Raw genomic sequence first — 20,442 nt, 5'->3', positions numbered from 1 at the left:
GCGAAAATTTGACAGATTTTTTTAGAGTCATGGAAGTTTGTGTTGATTCTGTACAATCTGCAATCAATGCGCAGCGAGGAGGTAAGTTAACTGCATCTGAAATGTTCATTAGCGAGACAGTACCAGTTCTAGCTATGTAGTTAATATCTGCGATACTTTTTTGGTAAGATAAATATCATAAGATTAAAAACGGGTAACGGACACTACGGACCATGGACATTACGGACCAGATTTAGGGACACTACGGACCAGATTTAGGGACATTACGGACCATCTTTAGAAACTTACGGACCATCATTTACAATGTTTTTAAACATTTGTTTTTTTTTAATTTATTCACTCATTGGTCTTAAATTTGTTAATAAATTCTTGAATATTAGTGCTCAGTATGAAAATTATCTTTAATGTAACTGAAAAAATCCCAGGAAATTCCAATGTTAAAAATCAATGTATTTTTAATAAAATATTATAATAATTTGAATAATAATGAACGAAATACATGTATGTGTTTATCCTATAATTGTAAATGTGAATATTAATGTTTTCATATGTGATCGATTGCTTTCTGAAATAAACTTAAAATCGTCATATTTGTTTGTTTTCCGTTTCATCTGTTTTAATTGAAAGGTTCAGTCAGTGACCAAATGGTTGGTTTCAGTGCAAGATGGCACCAAAATGCTCGACTCGAGCCGAAAATCAACGTAATACCTATAATTAACATAGCCTATCATATGCCTACCTACCTAGTGTGTATTTACATATCCATATTTTCCTTGAAACTGATACCGTTTTCGAGAACACTTCTGCAATGTTTCCAACATGTACACAATCCGACTGGTAGGTTACAGTTCCATTTATCATTTTGGCTCAGATTTAGTAGAAAATGAGATAAAAGTTCAGGAAAACCGCATAAAACACTTAAGTTTTGTTTAAATATAATAGGTACGGGTATTTGTGAAGAAATATATTAATGATTTTAAAAGATATGAGAACGAAAAGAAAATGATAGGTTGCAGCTCCGATTTTTACAAAGATAGGTTGCAGTTGCATATACTGGGCAGTTGCCCAATTCCGGATCAATTTTGAAGTTTTCTTAAAATACTGTCGGAATTACTGAAGTATAGACTTCCGTCTTGACTGCGAATTCTTTGACCTTTTTTTAGTGTCCAAACCAAAAGTATAACCTTTAACTTTTTTACTTACGTTTGAACAAGATCAACGAATTACACTCGACTGGTTTTAAATGTCAACATGCCATAACCTCATTTTCCGCTAAATCTGAGCCAAAATGATAAATGGCACTGTAACCTACCAGTCGGATTGTGTATTGAGCCGTGGGTTCAGTGAAAGTGCGCCGTTACAATGGGTTTTCACACTTTTATGATTGCCAATTAAAGGTTGTCAGTATAATGTTAGTTTCTTTTGTAATATACCGCCGATAATTACGGGTACAATTATAACTAATAAACACTAATTAAGGCAACAGAAATTGCCAGTTTTAAACATCAGTTTGCAAGAATTGCAACAAACACACATCGTTTATTTAATACAATGTATATGCTTGATTTATTTTGGTAAATAAACTGTTTTGGAAAATATTTCTGCTCGATTTATTTTGGGAAATAAACTGTTTTGGAAAATATTTCTTCTGTTGCTTTTAACTGCCAATCTTTCAAATTTCGTTCATTATTGTTCACATAATTGTTATAAATGCATAGGGCAGATTTCACGTTTTGGTGACCAAAAAGTTCCCGGCGAATATTGATTTTTAAAATTTATTGCAGATTTGTGATTTCAACATAATCTTTTACAGCAATTTCTTATCTATCATATTTTAGAACATTTGCAATGATTTATTCATGCATTTTTATAACAAAAAGAATTTTGTATCACCATACCATTTGTGCTAGTGTTACAATATTGCCGGTAAAAAAAATTTTTTTTTTAATATTTTGATCCAAAGAAGTATTTTGTCTTGCACTAAATGGTTCATTTATCTATAAAACAGATTGTACAGACAAAAAATAAAGATTGTTTCGTTTTTCTCAAATAAATTTATTGAAACAAACCCTAATTGGACAACAAGACAGAAAATGCTTTCTGCAAACATAGGTTTTCTTTTTATATCAGATCAGATAAGCTATAAACATAAATGTTTTGTTGTGGTAATATAAATGTCTCTAGTATGGTGCAATTATCATTACCTTTGATATTAAACATATATATTATAAATTGCTAATTGCAGTATGTGCTAGTGTTACCACAAAACAAAATGAGTAACATTAGCAGTATGTCACATTAGCAGTTGGACAGAATGTTTCACAACAAATTAAAATACAGACCTACCACAGACTGTTTGAGCTTGATACAGTATAAAACAAACTATATAAATGATTGATAAACACGGTCAATTGATAATCACAAAAATTCTTAATTCTGTCCAATAAATAACGATATCAAACACAAAAGCGGTATAAATTCAATATAAACTACGTACCTAATGAATGAATACTTACAAACGATAGTTTACAGACGACATTGTTATGTTCGAATAATTGACTCTGGGAAAGTCATCAAATTTCAATGATTTTCTTGCTTTATTAAGTGCTTGTCTTAATGCTAGCGTGACATAATGTTAACGTTACATCGAAGGACAGAATGAGCCAAACTTGGATTAAGTTTTTATCAACGGTATTCACCACTATTTTTATCATTTCAATGTCAGCTGTGAACCAGTCCAATATAAAAGTAATCGCTACCCGGATGTTAACCCTCAGTCGGTGAAAATTATTCACGAATAGAAAAGGTGCTATCGTCATGCTAAAATGGGACAGAATCGATTTTGAGTAACATTAACACATTTTTAGACCTAAAAAACTTTATGATCGGGAATGACCAATTTCTTGTTACATGCAATACTGTTTTTATCCGACACGTAGTCTTTGTTTTCAGTGATTTAATAAAGGTGTGTTTAGGCTTAAAACAGTTAGCAGTGGATCATGTCTGCTAATGTTACACAACAATTCGAGGACAGATTACCGTAACGTTATCACCATGCGCAATTACCGAAAATTTAAGTATATTACGAACGAAATGCAATCATTTTAGATATATTATTGTTTTAATTAACATTTCTTGCAAACATTATTCAACAGACAAGAATAAAATACTTACCAGATGTTACTGAAAAGCATCCTCAAAAAAGTGGTATATTGGTACCGGGAAGATTTTCTGTCTTTTTTGTCCTAAATATCGGCATATTTTTACATTTTTTTACCTTATTTAACACAATATTTTCATTATTTTAATACAAATCACTTCTATTAGGTGTTCTTATTGGGTTGGGAAAGGCAATTGCTGTATATATGACGTTGACATGCAATAACAATAAATGAAAGCAAATGGGCCAAATAATTGCCTTTTTTGTGAAATCTGCCATAGGTCTTTAACACCTTTTGGAATTTCACAAGATTTTATATTGAACCATTGATCTATTCGAACTTCACGGATTTTTCACAGTTTTATGGAAGATATAACGTCATACTGAGCACTCATATTCAAGTATTTATTAACAAATTAAAAACTAATGAGTGATTGATTTAAAAAAAAGAGTTTAAATCATGGTCCGTAAGATTCCGAAGATGGTCCGTAATGTCCCTAAATCTGGTCCGTAGTGTCCCTAAATCTGGTCCGTAATGTCCATGGTCCGTAGTGTCCGTAATTCCCAAAAACAGGCTTAAAAGTGCCCAGAACTGCAACCTATTACCCTTTTGAGCTATGCAACACTAACAGGTTTACTAGTTATGGTTTGCGAGTTCCACTTAATAAGTAACATAATAACTGGTAGATAAGTTTCGTGTGTACCACTAATCTGTAAATGCACTTTTGGATTTTAGCAGTAACTGGTTATAGTTATGGTTGGCGAATTCCACTTAATAAGTTACCACTTATCAAGCCAGTTTTTAGTCTTATGATATTTATCTTACCGAAAAAGTTTCGCAAAAATTAACTAGATAGCTAGAAAATTAAGTGGTTAACACTAAACAATTCGCGAGCGTTGACAGGTTATCTTATGGTAGTTATAAACCACCATAGTATGGGTTTAATTTGAAAGTTATATTATGCAATGTAGGAATGCTCAGGTACTACTACAAAGTAAAAGATAAAAATTTATAGGTCACAATGTGCTTAGAAGACCTCTTTATTTGTCTTTTAAAAGGGTCAGGTTAACCGTTTTCTTCATGTGCATGTATGTTTACATTGTATCTTACAAATATGTGAGATATTAACATGTTGTTTCTGACTTCTCTGACAGGAGCAACCAGGGTTGAGCTTTGTTCAAATCTATTTGAGGGAGGAACAACACCAAGCATTGGTATAGACATAAGAAGATTAGATAAGAGAAAATGTGATCTATCGTAACTTATTTATAGGCAATTTTATTTTTAAATAACATGCATGTTAAGCTTTTTTTCTCACCAAATGTTACATAAATTAGATGCTATTTTTGTAAAAGCTTTAAACATTGGAACTGTTGTATAAATAATTAATTTGAAAATATAAAATATATTGGTTTGAATAATCTTATTTTATCAAAACTTAATGGTCATAAGACATTGCATGCGCTTGCTCTACGACACTTGTTAATGAAAAGGGAAATTAACTTCTCATTAATGATATATTGTTTTAATTTTAAGCAGTACTATACAGTTTATTTTTCATTTGTAAGCCCTGAAGAATAAGTTACACATTTTGCATTTCCTAGACGAATTTTCAGGTATTTTAAAGGTGATGAAGTTGAAGGTCAGCATTCCAGTGTATGTGATGATCCGTCCCAGGGGCGGAGATTTCTGCTACTCCGAGGTAGAGTTTACCTGCATGAGTGAGAATCTCAGTGAACTAAAGAAGGCAGGAGCAGATGGATTTGTGTTTGGCATCCTTAATGAGTAAGCTCAGTGTTTGGCACAGTAACTATCTCAGTGGTAGTGACCCACATGTTTAATTTGTACTCATTAATGCTTGTTCAATATTGCCATAGATTGGCTTAGAATAGAATAGGTGTCTGCTTTTCAGTCAAGGGAACTTTTTCATGACCTTTTAAAAGGGACCTCAACTAAAAGGCTTGACTCAAAAGCCCTTTTGCCTGTTTTATAGATGCTTAAAAATCAAACACCAAAGTGTTTTAGGAATCTGCTTTTGATTGTTTGAGAAAGATGACTAGCCATTTATTTCTGTTCTTTAGAATTTGCAAAATGGCCACTAAAATGCCAACAATAATTTCATTCAGAAATACGTTATAAAACAATATAATTTTCATTTCAGAGATGGAACTGTTAATGAGAACCTGTGTCGGTTACTAATAGGTACATGTTGTTTAGACAAATATATACTAAACATGCATATTTGAATTAAATTAAACTCATAGATTATGTTTTTACTCTATCTTTGTCCAGGCCAATAAAAGGTATTGCTAAGTAGCCTTATTATTTAATTGGTTTGTAGCTTATACATTTATTCAAATATTGTTGTGTTAGAATGCATTGTTTTCCAAAATAATGCTGCACCACTGAAAAAAGGCCGAAGCTTATTTTTTCATATAGCCATAAAATCTCATCTGAATGGTTTTACTAAGGATTAATATTAGGGTCCTGTTATTGCTGACCATGGTCTTTTAATTCCAGAGCTTGCAAAGCCACTGCCTTGTACATTTCACAGAGGTAAATTATTGTTGGTACCCTATTTGGTGATGGTGGTTTTACAGTTTATAAGATGTATTTCATTTCATTCAAACATAATTTATAAGGTGTATTTCTTTTTATTTATACACAATTATTGTTCATTGGTGTCGGATCATTCTTTATTATTATATGTGCTCAATAAAAAAAGGAGATTAAAGGGACTAACTCATATTAAAATGCACTTTTTTGTATGACAAAATAGTTTGGCAAATCATCAGGATAATTAAAACTAAAATACTGACAGCTGGAACTCTTCAACTAATGTTGATATATGCTCAGATATTGTCTTTGAAGTCCAAGTTTTTGAAAAGCGTTAATAACGCTTTTCAACAAGAGGCTTAAAAATTAAGTTATCTTAATGTTTGTGTATGAGTCCTTGTGTGCGAGATGTTTTGTTGTCAGTTTTCTAGTTTTTCCTTGACTGTGCCACCGTGAGTTCACACCTAACTAAAACCAGAATGTCTTTATACTTTAAGTGTTTTTTTCTGCAACTTCGTTATCAAAGAGTATAACATATATAATATAAGTGTTTTCAGTTGCATTACCAGAAAAAAAAATTGGTGCCTAAACATGAGCAAGTCTCTTTAAACGATTGTACTCATAATACATTTTCGCTGTTTGTTCTACATGTATTCAATTAATAAACAATACAATTGACTTTTAGTCATTGGTGTTATAAGGGCATGTGGTTATCTCATTTTCATTACATGGTAAATGGATTTAACACTAAAGAAAATTAACATGACATAACAATGTGTGCTGAATGAACATGAATTTCTTTTTTTAAAATATGTTCAGATATTTACTGTACAATCTTTAACATGATTTTCTCTAAAAATCAAGACTGTATTTCCAGCTAATGACGTTCATGTAGCTAGTTAGGTCTTTGAGATAGTCAGTTCCTTTTCATTTTACTCATGTTGAGTTATCTTCCCTTGATTTCTGTGTACCCTGCTTGCTATTGATGTAAGAAGGAGCATAAGTAAAACCTTGAAGACAATTATTTCCCTACAACTTTTTAAGCTTTTTCCTCTTTTTTTCTTTCTGACTTTCTCTTTACTTCCAGCTTTTAATGTAGCTTGGTAGGTCTTTAAGAAAGCCATTTTCCTTGAGTTTAAGGGTTTTTACACCATTGACTTATCTTCCCATTAATTCTATAACTTTTGCTTGCATTAAAAAAACTGATGTAGCAATGGCCACAAGTAAAAACTCAGAGATGATAATTCCCGTCAACATTTAAGGAGAGGGGAGGGAGATTTATGCTCTTGATTTGAAACATTTTTTCCTATTCCCAGCTATTGATGTAACAAGGGACATAAATACAGCGCTTGAGACTATTATCTCCCTTGGATTTGGTAGAGTTCTCACAAGCGGAGGAGAGTCGTCTGCTCTTGAAGGCCTGCCAATAATTACTGAGATGGTGAAACAGGTGCCACTCTTTCTGTCATTATCAAAAACTAAGTGTTGTCAACTTCCATTTTGCATTGAACAAACCCAAATTGTTTTCAGTGTCAAGCTATCTGTTTTCAATTGGAAGAAATAAAGTTGAGTTATTGTCATAGCATTGGCGTCACTTTCATCTGCATCGGTTTCAGACACTTTAACTTTGAACATAACTTAGAAAATGTTCAAGAAATTCATATGTTGCCAGAGACAATATGCACATGTATTGCAAGGCCCATAACTCTGGCTTTAATTATTGTTTGACTGATAAAAAAGACATCATTTGCATTCCGTCTTCTTGCTTAAGACTGAGTGACGAGATAAAACAGAAAAACTAGTAAGCTAAAAAACAATAAAAAAAATAAAAAGCTGTTGTTGGTAAAAAAATCTTTGTAACTGATCGTACTTAATATGCTGGTGTAAATAGATTCATAACTTTTTCAGGCGAGGGGCAGAATATCTATCATGCCAGGTATGTTCTTTATCTTCAATAGGTACTTTTATTATATCTTAAAGATGCACTCTTACTTCCAAATAAGATCTAACACAATTAGTACAAATGTTTAAATATACCAAAAATGATAAATGAATGTCGAAAACAATGGTTCTTATGAAAGATGCCGAGTTTAATTTGAAATAATGATACAGAAAACACAGTATTAACCTCATGAAACAGAAAGTCTGAAGTTTGTCTGAATTAAGCTGAATGAAGGCTGAATTCAGTCTTACGGCAAAATTGGTGACTGAATCATTGCTGAACAACCAAATCTAGCATCTGAATGATGTCTGAATAAAAGCTGAACAGTGCTGACAAGATTCAGACCTGTTTCAGGTTCAAAGAATATGTCTGAAAAAGTACTGAAAAGAAACTGACATGTTCAGAACAAAGGTTCAGTCTTCTTTCAGCTTCAATGGATGTCTGAAGAAAGACTGAAAATAGATGCAACCAGTTTCAATTCTGATTGTTTCAGACTTTTAAAATCATCTAAAATGAAACTTGTCTGAGATGTTTCTGACATATTCAAGACTCATTTTCTGCATGTTAGTTAAGTTATAACACTAAAAAATGTCAAAAACACAGTCAAACAATTGTGACTTTAAACAAGGAACCTCACCAGGTCCTTTAATGTCCACTACAACTAAATTTAGACAAGACATTCTAAAATAATTGGTCAGAACAGACAATATATGGGCATTATACTTCAATATAATAACCATTATCAATGCGTAAAGTTTGAATGATTTACATTCACTTCTTTTGTAGTTATGTTCCAGATAAAATATGAGCAATGGTTAGAAAATATTTAATAAACAAATCATACAACATGTCATGACAAATGTAATTTAAATGTCTGAAAAATTCAGACTTTGAATTATCATACTGGACTTTTAAAAGTATCATACTGAACAAATCAGACTTTTAAAATGACAAGTACTTTAAGAGTTCTATACACATTACTTTAAGATGTGGTTAAAAAAACCTGCGAAAAATGTTCTAGAATTTTGTTCAGTTTTAGAATTATTCTAGAAGTTCTAGAATCATATAAGAATCACCTTACACATTCAAGAACATACGTTCTAGAACCCCAGCAATTCAAGAATATTAATTCTTAATGATGCTTATTCTGAAAACTTGAAGAACACTAGTTCAAGAACCCACACAATTCTAAAATTCTGGAACTTTGCTCAATTTCTAGAATCAGAATTCTGGACATGTTAAGGTTCTTGAATATTTATTCTACTTCTAACAAAATTCTACAACATTGTCAAATTTAAAATTAAAAATCATCAATTTTCTTGCACAGAATTCATCCAAACATTCCAAGTCCATGAAACTGTTCATGAACCTAAGTTCATGAACCTGAATCATTGAAGTTTAATGAATTTGATGAACTGTTAAACCATTCAAAATATTAGACGTCCAGCAGAAGGGTGCGGCAGCAAAAGGCAGGCTGTTGAGAATTGAGAAAGTGGTGACTGTTTGGTGAAGATCGGATGAAAACTTAAGACTTAAAAAGCCATTTAGGATAATTCAAGGGCAATAGCCAATAAATACGTGGGGTTTCCATGCGTATCTATCAACTGGAATAAAAAAATCCAGCAAATTGCTGGTTTGAAACATTTGTTTAAATAAACAATTAAATATTATTACCTGCTTTTTTTATCAGATCGTCCAAGATAGAGATAATCACAATGGGAGCTGGTATTGATCTCACTATTAGACAGTGTTATAAAAAATAACACTTCAACTAATAGAATTGAAGACCAGTGAGGGTACAGTATTAAATTAATCCAGGAAAAACATGCTGATGGTCTAATTGAATACGTATTTGTGGCTGTCCGAATTTGATGGTTGACGCAATATATAGAGATATCCTGAATTGCCCTATTTGCTAAAATACTTTAATTTACAAAACATCTTTGCCAGCATTGGTTAATTAGTTGTCAAACAGGTTTAAGGTATATTGTTTACAGGTTCACTAAACTTAAAACGACTCTACAATCATTGAAAATGACACAATCCGATGTCCGATGTTCGGTGTTTTTTTCTCACCCACTTCCGGTATCTGAAAGTTTCTGAAGATGGTCCGTAATGTCCCTATTTCTGGTCCGTTGTGTCCCTAAATATGGTCCGTAATGTCTGGTCCGTAATGTCCATGGTCCGTAGTGTCCGTGACCCTCGCTTACGGATCGCTTACGTCTTTATTAATTATAAATAAAATTAAAATAAAATTGAAAGGATAACGATCTCTATGAATGTGAAAATATTGCAATTAATTTGACAACTTGTTATCGATTGCCTCACATATATAACAAAATAGTCTTATTCTTTTACGGTTACGCGTTTTAGAGAACGCTCTTCACTGGCGGAGGTAATTTCGAACTTCAGCCGTGTTCGACAACGCGCCAAATAAATTAAGTGATATTTCTTCGATTTTCGGTAAGTTAAAACAAAGTAATTGGTGTTATTAAATAACTTTCATAACTATCTTTTACACTAATATTATTGTTTAAAACGACATTATAACATTTAAAAGTTGTGAGCAAATAAGTTCTTTGTTATATGTTTTCGCGACAAATGTACGTTTGTGTAGAAACACAGTTTAGCGAGTGTTTTTGAGTAGCATACAGCTAATTCTTCATTGTTATATATTTTTTAACAACTATTATATATGTTTCTTAAGGTAATTGTTAATGAAACTTCTGTTGAGCTAGTTTTTGTCTAGAAGTAGGAACAGTTGTCAGTTATCTTTCATAGTTTATGATAGTTATTATTTTCAATATTTTTACCATAACATCACATTTTTCATGATCTCAAATCACTTATCCTGTGTTGCCAATTAATAAATTTGTCTATTCAGAAACTTGATGCTAAGTTAACGAGCCATGTTTGTCTTTTATTTTCACATTTTTGTTAACCTGTTCAGCCAAATAAACTGAAGTGTTGTTTCATCTATTTTAGCCAGCCTATAGGAGCTTGCAAAAACAAATCGTCCATCCACACAAGAATCAACTAGACTACTGTGAAGGAGATCTCATTAAACAGATAATGAGAAAAACATTCTAAGCCATAAATTGCCAAATCCCTCAGTAAGTTGATGTTTTTTTAAAGCACATTGAAAGATTCTCATCCTGATTTAAAAACAAATATGGCATATGTGTGGAACTTATTTGCTATGCACATAGGTGACACCCTATGAATGTACTGTCCATGACAAAATCAAATTCAATAAAATTAAACATGATTATTGTGTATAGTTTGGTTATTTTTGCAGTTACCATTATTCATCAAATAAAACATTTTTGAGTGGGTGGTGACAGACTGGAATGAGAATCTTTAAAAAAAAATCAGACTCAATAAAAATGAGCTTTTTGGTTCGAAAAAATATAGTAAGCGGTCATTAATTAATATACCTGTGACATTGAAATTCGCACTGATTTAATAACCAACACACCTTAGGTTATTGGCATTTTTTTGCAGTAAAAAAACAATATTAGAAATATTTTTCAGGTTGGAAGATGGATGTCAAAGTCTCAGACATAAGCCTCAACAGTTAAGAAAATGTCATGGTCGAATCATCTTTGTCATCAAATGTATTAAGGAAACGGACTGCAGTCTTCAGAGACTAATTGTGAATGTCAAGGACTGAATAAAGCAATATACTGGGACCTTACTTATTGTGTAAGACAACCGCCATTTGAGAAAGAAAATGAGGAAATAGGAGGAACATATTACCGCACTGCAGTATAGAATCAACCCTGTGTTACAACCTCCATGCGAGTTGCTGTCGGCATCAACATTGATACAGATGTCATTTTGGAAACTGTTATGCCATCTTAATTAAAGAAGAAGTGAAAAACAGTTCCTGTATAGGGTAGGTTAACCTAAACTAGATGCTTAAAAAGTTTGTCATCTTGCAGTGATAAATAAATTTGAAACTTACAAAAGAACCCTTAAGAAGAAGAATCATCTTTAATGATTGCATCACCCGGCAAGGAGTAAACATAAAAAGTGAAAACTGTTATACATGGACTCTGGACTTCCTGACAAAACCATAGAAATGTCATATTTTGTAATGATTGGTATTGTTTCATTTTAAATTTTTAAACCATTATAAAACATTTAGTGAAGTGGTGTTATAGATTTATGTGTGTTCAATTGCATAACTTATTTTTTTTAATATCTTTCAAATGTTTTTGTTTTGTAAGATTTTGTTCTGTAAATCTGTTGTTTTAACTGACCTGAAGTAAATAAGTTGTAACATGGATATTGTTTCTAATTAATGTCACAGATTTTGCCCAACACAAACATATAGAGCTATAAAAAATGTGTTGTGACTTGTGCTAAGCACTCAATATTAAAAGGGAAATATTTTAGAACTTTAAGAAATATGTTTTGACTCAATTATTTTCCTGACTAAATATTTTTCCATATATATAAGTCAACAAATGTTAATGAATTTCCTACTATATCTGCTCTTAATTTTGGAATGATTTTGTATTTTTAGCTTTATTCCAGGGGTAAACCATGGATATATTTTGGTGGTATTCCTCGCAAAGTTTACGGCTGGTATTCCAGTGGTATTGTGGAGTACCAGCCTTAAACCTTAAGTGGAAGACCACCAAAATTCACCGCTGATATACCACTGAAATTCCAGTGGTATACTGCCAAACTTTTTACTGGGGACCTCACCTGAACAATGTCTGAATATTTCTCTGAATACTGTCTGAGAAACTTGTCTGAACAACCCTCTGAATATTGTCTTACCAGTCTGAATTATGTCTGGATTGTTCCATTTTCAGCCATTTTTCAGCAGCTCAGCCAATATTCAGAAATAAAAGTCTGAATAAAAAGTCTGAAATTTAACTGAGCAGTGTTGTCAGACATAATTCAGAAACATATAACAACGCTGATTTTTTCTGAATTAGTGTTACAGACTTGATTCAGCTTTTGCAATTTCAGGTTATCTGCACACATTCAGCAATGATTCAGATGGTATTCAGACAAATTTTCAGCAAAATTCAGCTAAATTCAGATGATATTCAGACCATACTTTTTCATGAGGGTTTCATCGTTATGAGACGATAGTAGATCACAGTAAGTCTTTTAACACTCACTAATCAGTTAATATTTTTGCATGTTCAGCTATTAAATACATGGTTTCAATCGTGTTATCAGAAATTAATATTTTTCCAAAAAGCATTTTTTAGTATTAATAAGTAGTTTAAGGTTTATTACTCAAAATCTATGTTTGTTATACATGTGTATGTATTGATTTTGAATAAGACTGTCACTTTAAATTAATATGAATTATGTAGGATAATGCCGTCATGCATTGCAGAGAATCAAATATATGTTGTCTACCTTTCTTAAGGAAATTTTGTTCAACAGAGAGCAGCAAAAATGTACAAGATATTTCAAAATATTATCCAATGTGGCCAAAACCACCCTTCATTTTTTTTTAGTGTTTTCAGTTTTATTTTCTCAATATATGTCAAGATCATACATTTATTGATGATGTATACAAAAGGTGTGAACCGAATAAAATCATGAGAATGTATTTGAGTTTTCTTTTTTGAAGGGTTTTAGTTTGGAAATAGGGTAAGCATACATGCCATATTTTTAGAGATCATTCCTGCGGATTTGTTGAAAAAAGCTGAAAATTCAGGGGGATTTTTGTAGTATTCAGGGGGATTTTTTAGCAGGTCTTAGTTGGCAAAATTTCAAAGTAATTTTAGACGCAAGCACAAAAAAATGTATTCATATATATATATTATATATATTTATTGCTATAAAAACGTTTTAACTTTTTGAGTGTACAGAGAAATTTTACATATTTAGGTACAACAATTCATCATATTCTTATGATACACTGTCATGTTATACTGTAATGCACTTGCAGAACAAAATATTTCATAGGAAAAATATGTTTTCGAGACAAATTAATTGGTCTACCTTCCTCCAAAGTCATTTAAAAAAAGCTGCTTATTTTCAGCTATGATGACGTTCAGACAATAAGAAAACGGAATATATAAATACCCCGGTATTAATTTCTTCCATTTCCCAAATAGTAATCTTTCTTTGCCTTTACAGAAAGAAATGCAAGTAGGTAGTAGATGAAGTTTAAAAGAATGCAATGTGGATGGAATTTAAATTCTTGAATTGGTGTTTATTTGCATTGTAGTAAATTATTTGAAAAAGAAAACAAAAACAACAACTTTTGCAATAATCAACAACTTAGCTTGTTAAGTCCTGGGGTCCATCTGTCATGAAATGAATGCAAATATTTTTGGCCTTATCTGTTGTTTTGTTGTATTTTCGCAGTCTCTTTGAAAAAAATATGGAAACAAAAACCTTCACACTTTGATTTTAAGATAAAGTACCAGTATTTTGAAAGAACTCCTCACTTTTTCAATGAGCACAGAATATGAGACATTTATTGCAATATATGTTTAAACATACAGTTTATGCTTAAGAAAAATGATGATAGTCAATGCTTTCTATAAAGAGTTTTTTTTATAGACCAATATCTACCTCACTGGTTGTAGCAGGGATTCAGATGTATGGCAGATAATGTTACCCTTTCTCATATAGAAAACCTTTATGTAAATTCATCTTTGATAAACTAGCCTACTCAAATACAAGGTTACAATATAATAAAAAAGCATATCCCTTTTATTTTATTTAAATCTTGTCATTTTCAGATGAGGCATTTCTAGAATTTCACTTATTCAGAAAAATTCAATGTTTGTCTTTCACTTTAAGTGATTATAAAAGGAACCTCATGTTTCTTCTCAGAAAGAGAAGTAATTTGACTGAATTTACGGATAGAAATGATGCCACTGAGTGCTGAGTTTTGACTTAATGTTTGGAAACTCATGTCATCTTTAGTGCAGCACTGTGTAATCTCTTTAGCAGAATTTCATACTTACAAAAAAAATACACATCGTCTGGTCTTTTTAGATAGTAAAGCAATCTAACACCACACCAAAAAAGGATTGGCAGACACATGCTTTCAATGCATATAGATTTATGTGCATTTTGAACATAAATGTTTCTTTCAGTTAGTTAGGGAAGGGAACTAACTTAAATATGCGAATCACTGTATCACTGTTTTTACAATGATCTGTGCATATATTTCCCTTCCAGGGGGCGGTATCACAGAGCGTAACCTGCATCGTATTCTCGAGGGCAGTGGAGCGAAAGAGTTCCACGGATCCGCCAGGTCAAGCCAAGAATCCTGCATGCTCTACCGAAAACCGGGTGTTCCCATGGGAGCGGCCTTGACCCCTCCAGAGTTTAATGTCAAGGTCACCAATGTTGAAAAGGTCAATTCATTCCTGGACATTGCTAAGAATGTGTGGAAGAGTTAGCATACACATGTATGCTATAATGAAGAATTCAATATATATTTATATGTCCACTGGTAATTACGGTAAGGATGTGCTATGACAAACACTATTAGTATATTACAATTTCTGTTTTTTTACTGCCATTTTGGACCAAAATTGAAAAAAAAACACAATTTTTGGAACGCTTTTTTTGCCATTTTCTGTAACTGCAATCGGTCCGGCAAAGTCAAAATTGGTCCAGATCGGCAAATTGTCAGTTTTTAGAAGCCCTGATATATATAAATATATATTTGAGTCATGATAAGCTTCTTTGTGATTGGTCAAGAACATATGATATCTTAACTTAAAGCCTAAATAAGAAAACTTTGTCTCAGGAGACTTTAATTATATATGTGGCTTATACAAATATTTTAATCACTACAAAAGACTTAAATTGTCTCATTTAGACCTTATATAAACCATTTTATCATCAATTTTATGAATAGTAACTTGTACATGTATTTTACTTATTCACTTTAAGTTTTCTTAGTTCTATATTAAATACAAAGAAATAAGGAAGTATTTGAATAACATAAGGAAAATGAATGTATGTGAAAGTAGGAATGCATGTCCTTCATGCATTGTTATGAATTCAAAACATCCTGTTATACAGTAGTAATTGCCATATCTGATTTCATGAACAATTTTGTCTTTTTTTGATGTTGATAATATATATTCATGCTCTTATGGCATGTTAATAATTTATAAATATTATATGTATATTTGATCTTTACATGCATACTATTACTGGCTCATTCTATGTAAATTTTGTATTTTGAGTGATGGCGGCTGTGCACTATTTTGCAAACAAAGTGCAATAATAGACATACATTTCTTTGAACTCGAACTCTTGTTGTTTTTTATACCTTACCTTAATGGCTAGTTGCATTTTGACAAAATTTTACCAAATTGCGCACTTTTGGTTAAATTATAAAAATTTGCCAGTTGACACTTTCATATCCATGGTAAGATTGATAAAAGCTCAGGACCCACCTAAATTTCGTCCAAAATGGCCGCCAAAAGCCAAGATGGCCGCCATCACACTTAAATTTATAAAGAGGAACTGTCATCAATGAATAAGTTGTTTTCAGTGTAAGATCACAATATATTTCGCCCCATGGACACCATAAGTATGAAACAATCGAGAATAGGTGCAGTTAAAATGTTTTCAGACAGGATGACTTTTTTTTGGAAATACACCCATATCTTGATCACTGCCTTAAGTTACTGCAACATAAAATTGCTTAGTGAATAAGTGCAGTTAAAATGTTTTCTAGCAGGATGACTTTTTTTCGAAAGACGTCGATATTTTTATAATTTGCCTTAAATTTCTGCAACATGATATCGCTTTTTGAATACGTGCGCTTAACATGTTTTCTAACAGGATGACATTTTTTGAAAGATGACAATATCTTTTATTATTTGCCTTAAATAACTGCAACATAATATCGCTTAGTGGAAAAGAGTTTTACTAAATACGGATCTTGATGTAAAAAAAGTAAATTATATTAGCTTCAGCATTATGTCTAATGTTCTTTTCAACATAAACTAATGGCATTTTATTAAAAAAAAACACAATGGTATCAATTACCATATCAGAATGCCTCCAAAAATTACCCGGATTCAAAATTTGCCCACGCAGCATTAAAGCACAACATTTCTTAATGAAAAGATGATATAACAGTTTCATTATGTTCTTCATACTGACATAAGCAAGGTCACAAACATTTGAATGGCAAAATGCAAGTATGACCAATATCGAAAGCGCTCGTTTTACTTATAATTTCGTTATAATGAAATAATAATAGAATCACTGAACAGTTTTAATCATTTTTCATATCTTTTCCTATATTAAAAGTCAAGCCAACCATACAATGTCCCTACTTTACGGCATCCAGTGTAAAACAAGCTACATGTACATATACAATATGTTTGTGAGTTTCACGTAAGCCCATTCAGCCAGAAGTATCAACTTTTAAGTCCATCATGTGCTTTTCCAACCTTATGTGTTAATATTCTAGTACAAAACAAACCAATAAACATTTCCCCAAGTCGAAACAATATTTAGAAAGCCAAAACGTGTTTCTATAAGTCTACCAGGTGCCTCAGATCCCATTAGGGCGCAATTTAAAATTGTCTCTTGTGGACACAATAGTTTACCAACAGCCCACTGTATCCTAATTAGGGTTAGAGTCAAGCCCACATATTACCAAACAAGCCCCAAATGGGCTTATACAAGTCAAGCCAGAGCTCATTCAACCTCACTATGGCTACAACCCATATCTGCCATGCTGTCCCATACAGTTACCACAGACAGACTGTTCTCAAGTCAACAGTATGGCCAAAAAACCTGCCAAACATCAATGAAGGGGCTCTATGAAGCTCCATTAATTGCCCAATAAACAATAGTTTTGTAATACTTGAGACCATTTGGTGTAAAAAATTCAAGTGAATTCTGTGCCCTGTAAATTCAAATTCTACTGAAATGAAGTTTATCTGGTGTCAAACATACCACAGTAGGGATCTTCTACATCCAACTCAATTCAAAATAATGATTAATAATCACAAATGCAGCTACAATTAAGTCGATCATAGCAAAAACCAAAGCAGCTCAACAACCGGTATTCTTTTCCACAGAAGGCTTCTACACAAACCCCTTCAATATCTAACAATTCCTATTGTGGATACAGTCAAGTATATTCATAGATACAAAAAATATTCAGTGGGTCTTAACTTAAGCCAGTCGAAGTTCACTATCATTTTCGTTACGACTACAACAACGCACATTCAGAGCTAAACAAATTCATGTGTAGCTATAATTAAGCCTACCCTGAGTGTCAAATCGACCACATTTTGGCAACCATGAAGCCCATACTGTGTATTTCTGATAAGGCCTTTTCCGTGCCAAAAAGACTACATTTGGTAGCCAGATTCGGAGCCAAGCAAACCCATGTGCTGCTCTAATTAAGCATTCTCAGTACCAAATAGATCACACCGTGGCAACCATACATTTCATACAGAACCCAAACCACACATTTGCCGCTCAAATGACCAAAATACTCCTTACCCGAAACAGACCACATTTTAGCAAAGCCAAACTAGTTTGTGTATAGCTCTAATTAAGCCTTATCTGTGCATAAAACAAAACGGTTTGGCAACAGGAAAACACATTCAGAACCAAAGGATAATATGTGCATTTCTAATTAAGCCTACTCAGATCCAAAAGCGCCACATTAAGGCAACTTTAAAACCCATTCAGTCCCAAACAAACCTAATTGTACCTCTCACTAAGTCTACTTAGTGCTAAATTGTCCACATTATGGCAACTATAATGCCCATTTAGTGCCAAACAAACCTGCCCATTTAGTGCCAAACAAGCCTATATGTAGCTCTCACTAAGTCTACTTAGTGCTAAATTGTCCACATTATGGCAACTATAATGCCCATTTAGTGCCAAACAAACCTGCCCATTTAGTGCCAAACAAGCCTATATGTAGCTCTCACTAAGTCTACTTAGTGCTAAATTGACCACATTAAGGCAACTATAATGCCCATTTAGTGCCAAACAAACCTATATGTAGGTCTCACTAAGTCTACTTAGTGCTAAATTGACCACATTATGGCAACTATAATGCCCATTTAGTGCCAAACAAGCCTATATGTAGCTCTCACTAAGACTACTTAGTGCTAAATTGACCACATTAAGGCAACTATAATGCCCATTTAGTGCCAAACAAGCCTATATGTAGCTCTCACTAAGTCTACTTAGTGCTAAATTGACCACATTATGGCAACTATAATGCCCATTCAGTGCCAAACAAGCCTATATGTAGCTCTCACTAAGTCTACTTAGTGCTAAATTGACCACATTAAGGCAACTATAATGCCCATTTAGTGCCAAACAAGCCTATATGTACCTCTCACTAAGTCTACTTAGTGCTAACTTGACCACATTATGGCAACCATAATGCCCATTTAAAACCAAACAAGTTCATTTGTACTTGTCATAAAACATTCCAAGTAAAACTAAGTGCATAGGAACATTTTGCCATTTATAGACTATGTAACTTGGTCGTTATTCTTCCTCATTACAACGAATATTTTCATTACAATACTACATGTACACATCTGCGTCCTTAAATCACTCAAACAGCACCATATTCGCAAACAGTTCGGTGTGATGGGGATATGAATCACTTCTAGTGATAGCATCTAGAAACACATAAAAATCCCATTTTTTGACCCACTTTCTTAAACAAAATTAAATGGTGCGGTTTTTCATATTTTATAGAATAGGTAAACATATTTGCAATGAAGGTTAAATTCGATCCTATCATTTATATGGCTTTATGGCCACAAAAAAGAATTTTATGTGATCTCACACGGAGCGGAAAACGGTTTGCAATAAAGTATGAGCGGGTAATGAAATACAGATTTATTGCATAAAAAGAACAGAATTGCGTTACCTGAACATTTCTACACCACTCAGAAATAACTAACGATGTTATTAAAAATGTCATATATTATAGTTTGTGCCTTATCATTTGTACATGTATAAAACATTTCGTAAAATTGTTGCTTTATAGCAGAGATGTGTTTTCATGATATTCATGACTTTTGACATACATGTACATCTTGTGCACCGTTTTTAACTCGCTTGGCTCGAATTCCTTTTTGGCTCAAACTGAATGTAAAGGACCGACTAATATGAACTAAAGGTAAGTATTCCCGCTTTGCTCGATTTTGCAAGGCTCGAGGTATTTTCGACTGTTCCTGGGAGTTCGAGCCAACGGGACTCGACGGCCCCTGGGAAATCGAGCCAACGGGGTTCGCCGGGCCCTGGGAGTTCGAGCCAACGGGGTTCGCCGGCCCCTGGGAGTTCGAGCCAACGGGGTTCGACTGTATTTACACGTTCAAAGTCGAGGTTTGTCTCGCTGTCGCAACGCTTAAGCCTCACTGTCGCCACGTTGTGCCTCGTCATGCATCGCTGCCACCATGCTGCAACCACGGTCAGTTAAATCCCGGCACCCACTGGCTGGCCGCCGCCACACCAAATCATCACTGATATGAATGCCGAGCGTGATACATCTACATGTTTACCATGCATAAAAGGCGAGACAGATTACTCATGATATGTCACGTTTCTGCTACGTTGTAGTCACGTTGTACCACGTGGAACTTACGCTGTAGGGAATATAAAACAGATCACGTTTCAGCCACGTGGTTCCATATTTACTCACATTGTAACCAAATTTCTCAACGCAGCTAAACGTGACAGCCAAAACGTGACACTATGACTTGTGTTTTAGTTAAATCGGATAATTGTCTTGAAGTAAAAAAAACTGTAGTGATAGAGTGATTTAGGTTA

The 20,442-nt window shown here is 33.1% G+C and overlaps 1 protein-coding gene across 1 annotated transcript; it reads left to right on the top strand.

Annotated features, from left to right (window-relative positions):
• Window positions 1-2: 2 nt before the first annotated feature.
• On the top strand, window positions 3-17,355 carry LOC128210980 (copper homeostasis protein cutC homolog). The gene is made up of 8 exons (XM_052915340.1): window positions 3-81; window positions 4,316-4,375; window positions 4,778-4,946; window positions 5,323-5,363; window positions 5,682-5,717; window positions 7,034-7,167; window positions 7,626-7,653; window positions 14,833-17,355. The coding sequence occupies exons 1-8, from the start codon at window positions 30-32 to the stop codon at window positions 15,054-15,056; spliced, it is 744 nt and encodes a 247-aa protein (XP_052771300.1). The 5' UTR covers window positions 3-29; the 3' UTR covers window positions 15,057-17,355.
• Window positions 17,356-20,442: the final 3,087 nt, after the last annotated feature.

The sequence above is a fragment of the Mya arenaria genome, chromosome 12 (genome assembly GCF_026914265.1).
Source record: "Mya arenaria isolate MELC-2E11 chromosome 12, ASM2691426v1".
Taxonomy (NCBI): Eukaryota; Metazoa; Mollusca; class Bivalvia; order Myida; family Myidae; genus Mya; species Mya arenaria.
The sequence above is the reverse complement of the archived record's forward strand: the minus strand, read 5'-3'. Positions and strand labels throughout refer to the sequence as shown.

What these genes read in the sequence shown, in the direction of transcription:
- LOC128210980 (XM_052915340.1), top strand. Translation starts at nt 30, where the DNA reads ATGGAAGTTTGTGTTGATTCTGTACAATCTGCAATCAATGCGCAGCGA. An exon ending in CCTGTGTCGGTTACTAATAG is followed by an intron (nt 5,364 to 5,681) that starts GTACATGTTGTT and finishes TTTTAATTCCAG; the next exon opens with AGCTTGCAAAGCCACTGCCT. An exon ending in GCCTTGTACATTTCACAGAG is followed by an intron (nt 5,718 to 7,033) that starts GTAAATTATTGT and finishes TCCTATTCCCAG; the next exon opens with CTATTGATGTAACAAGGGAC.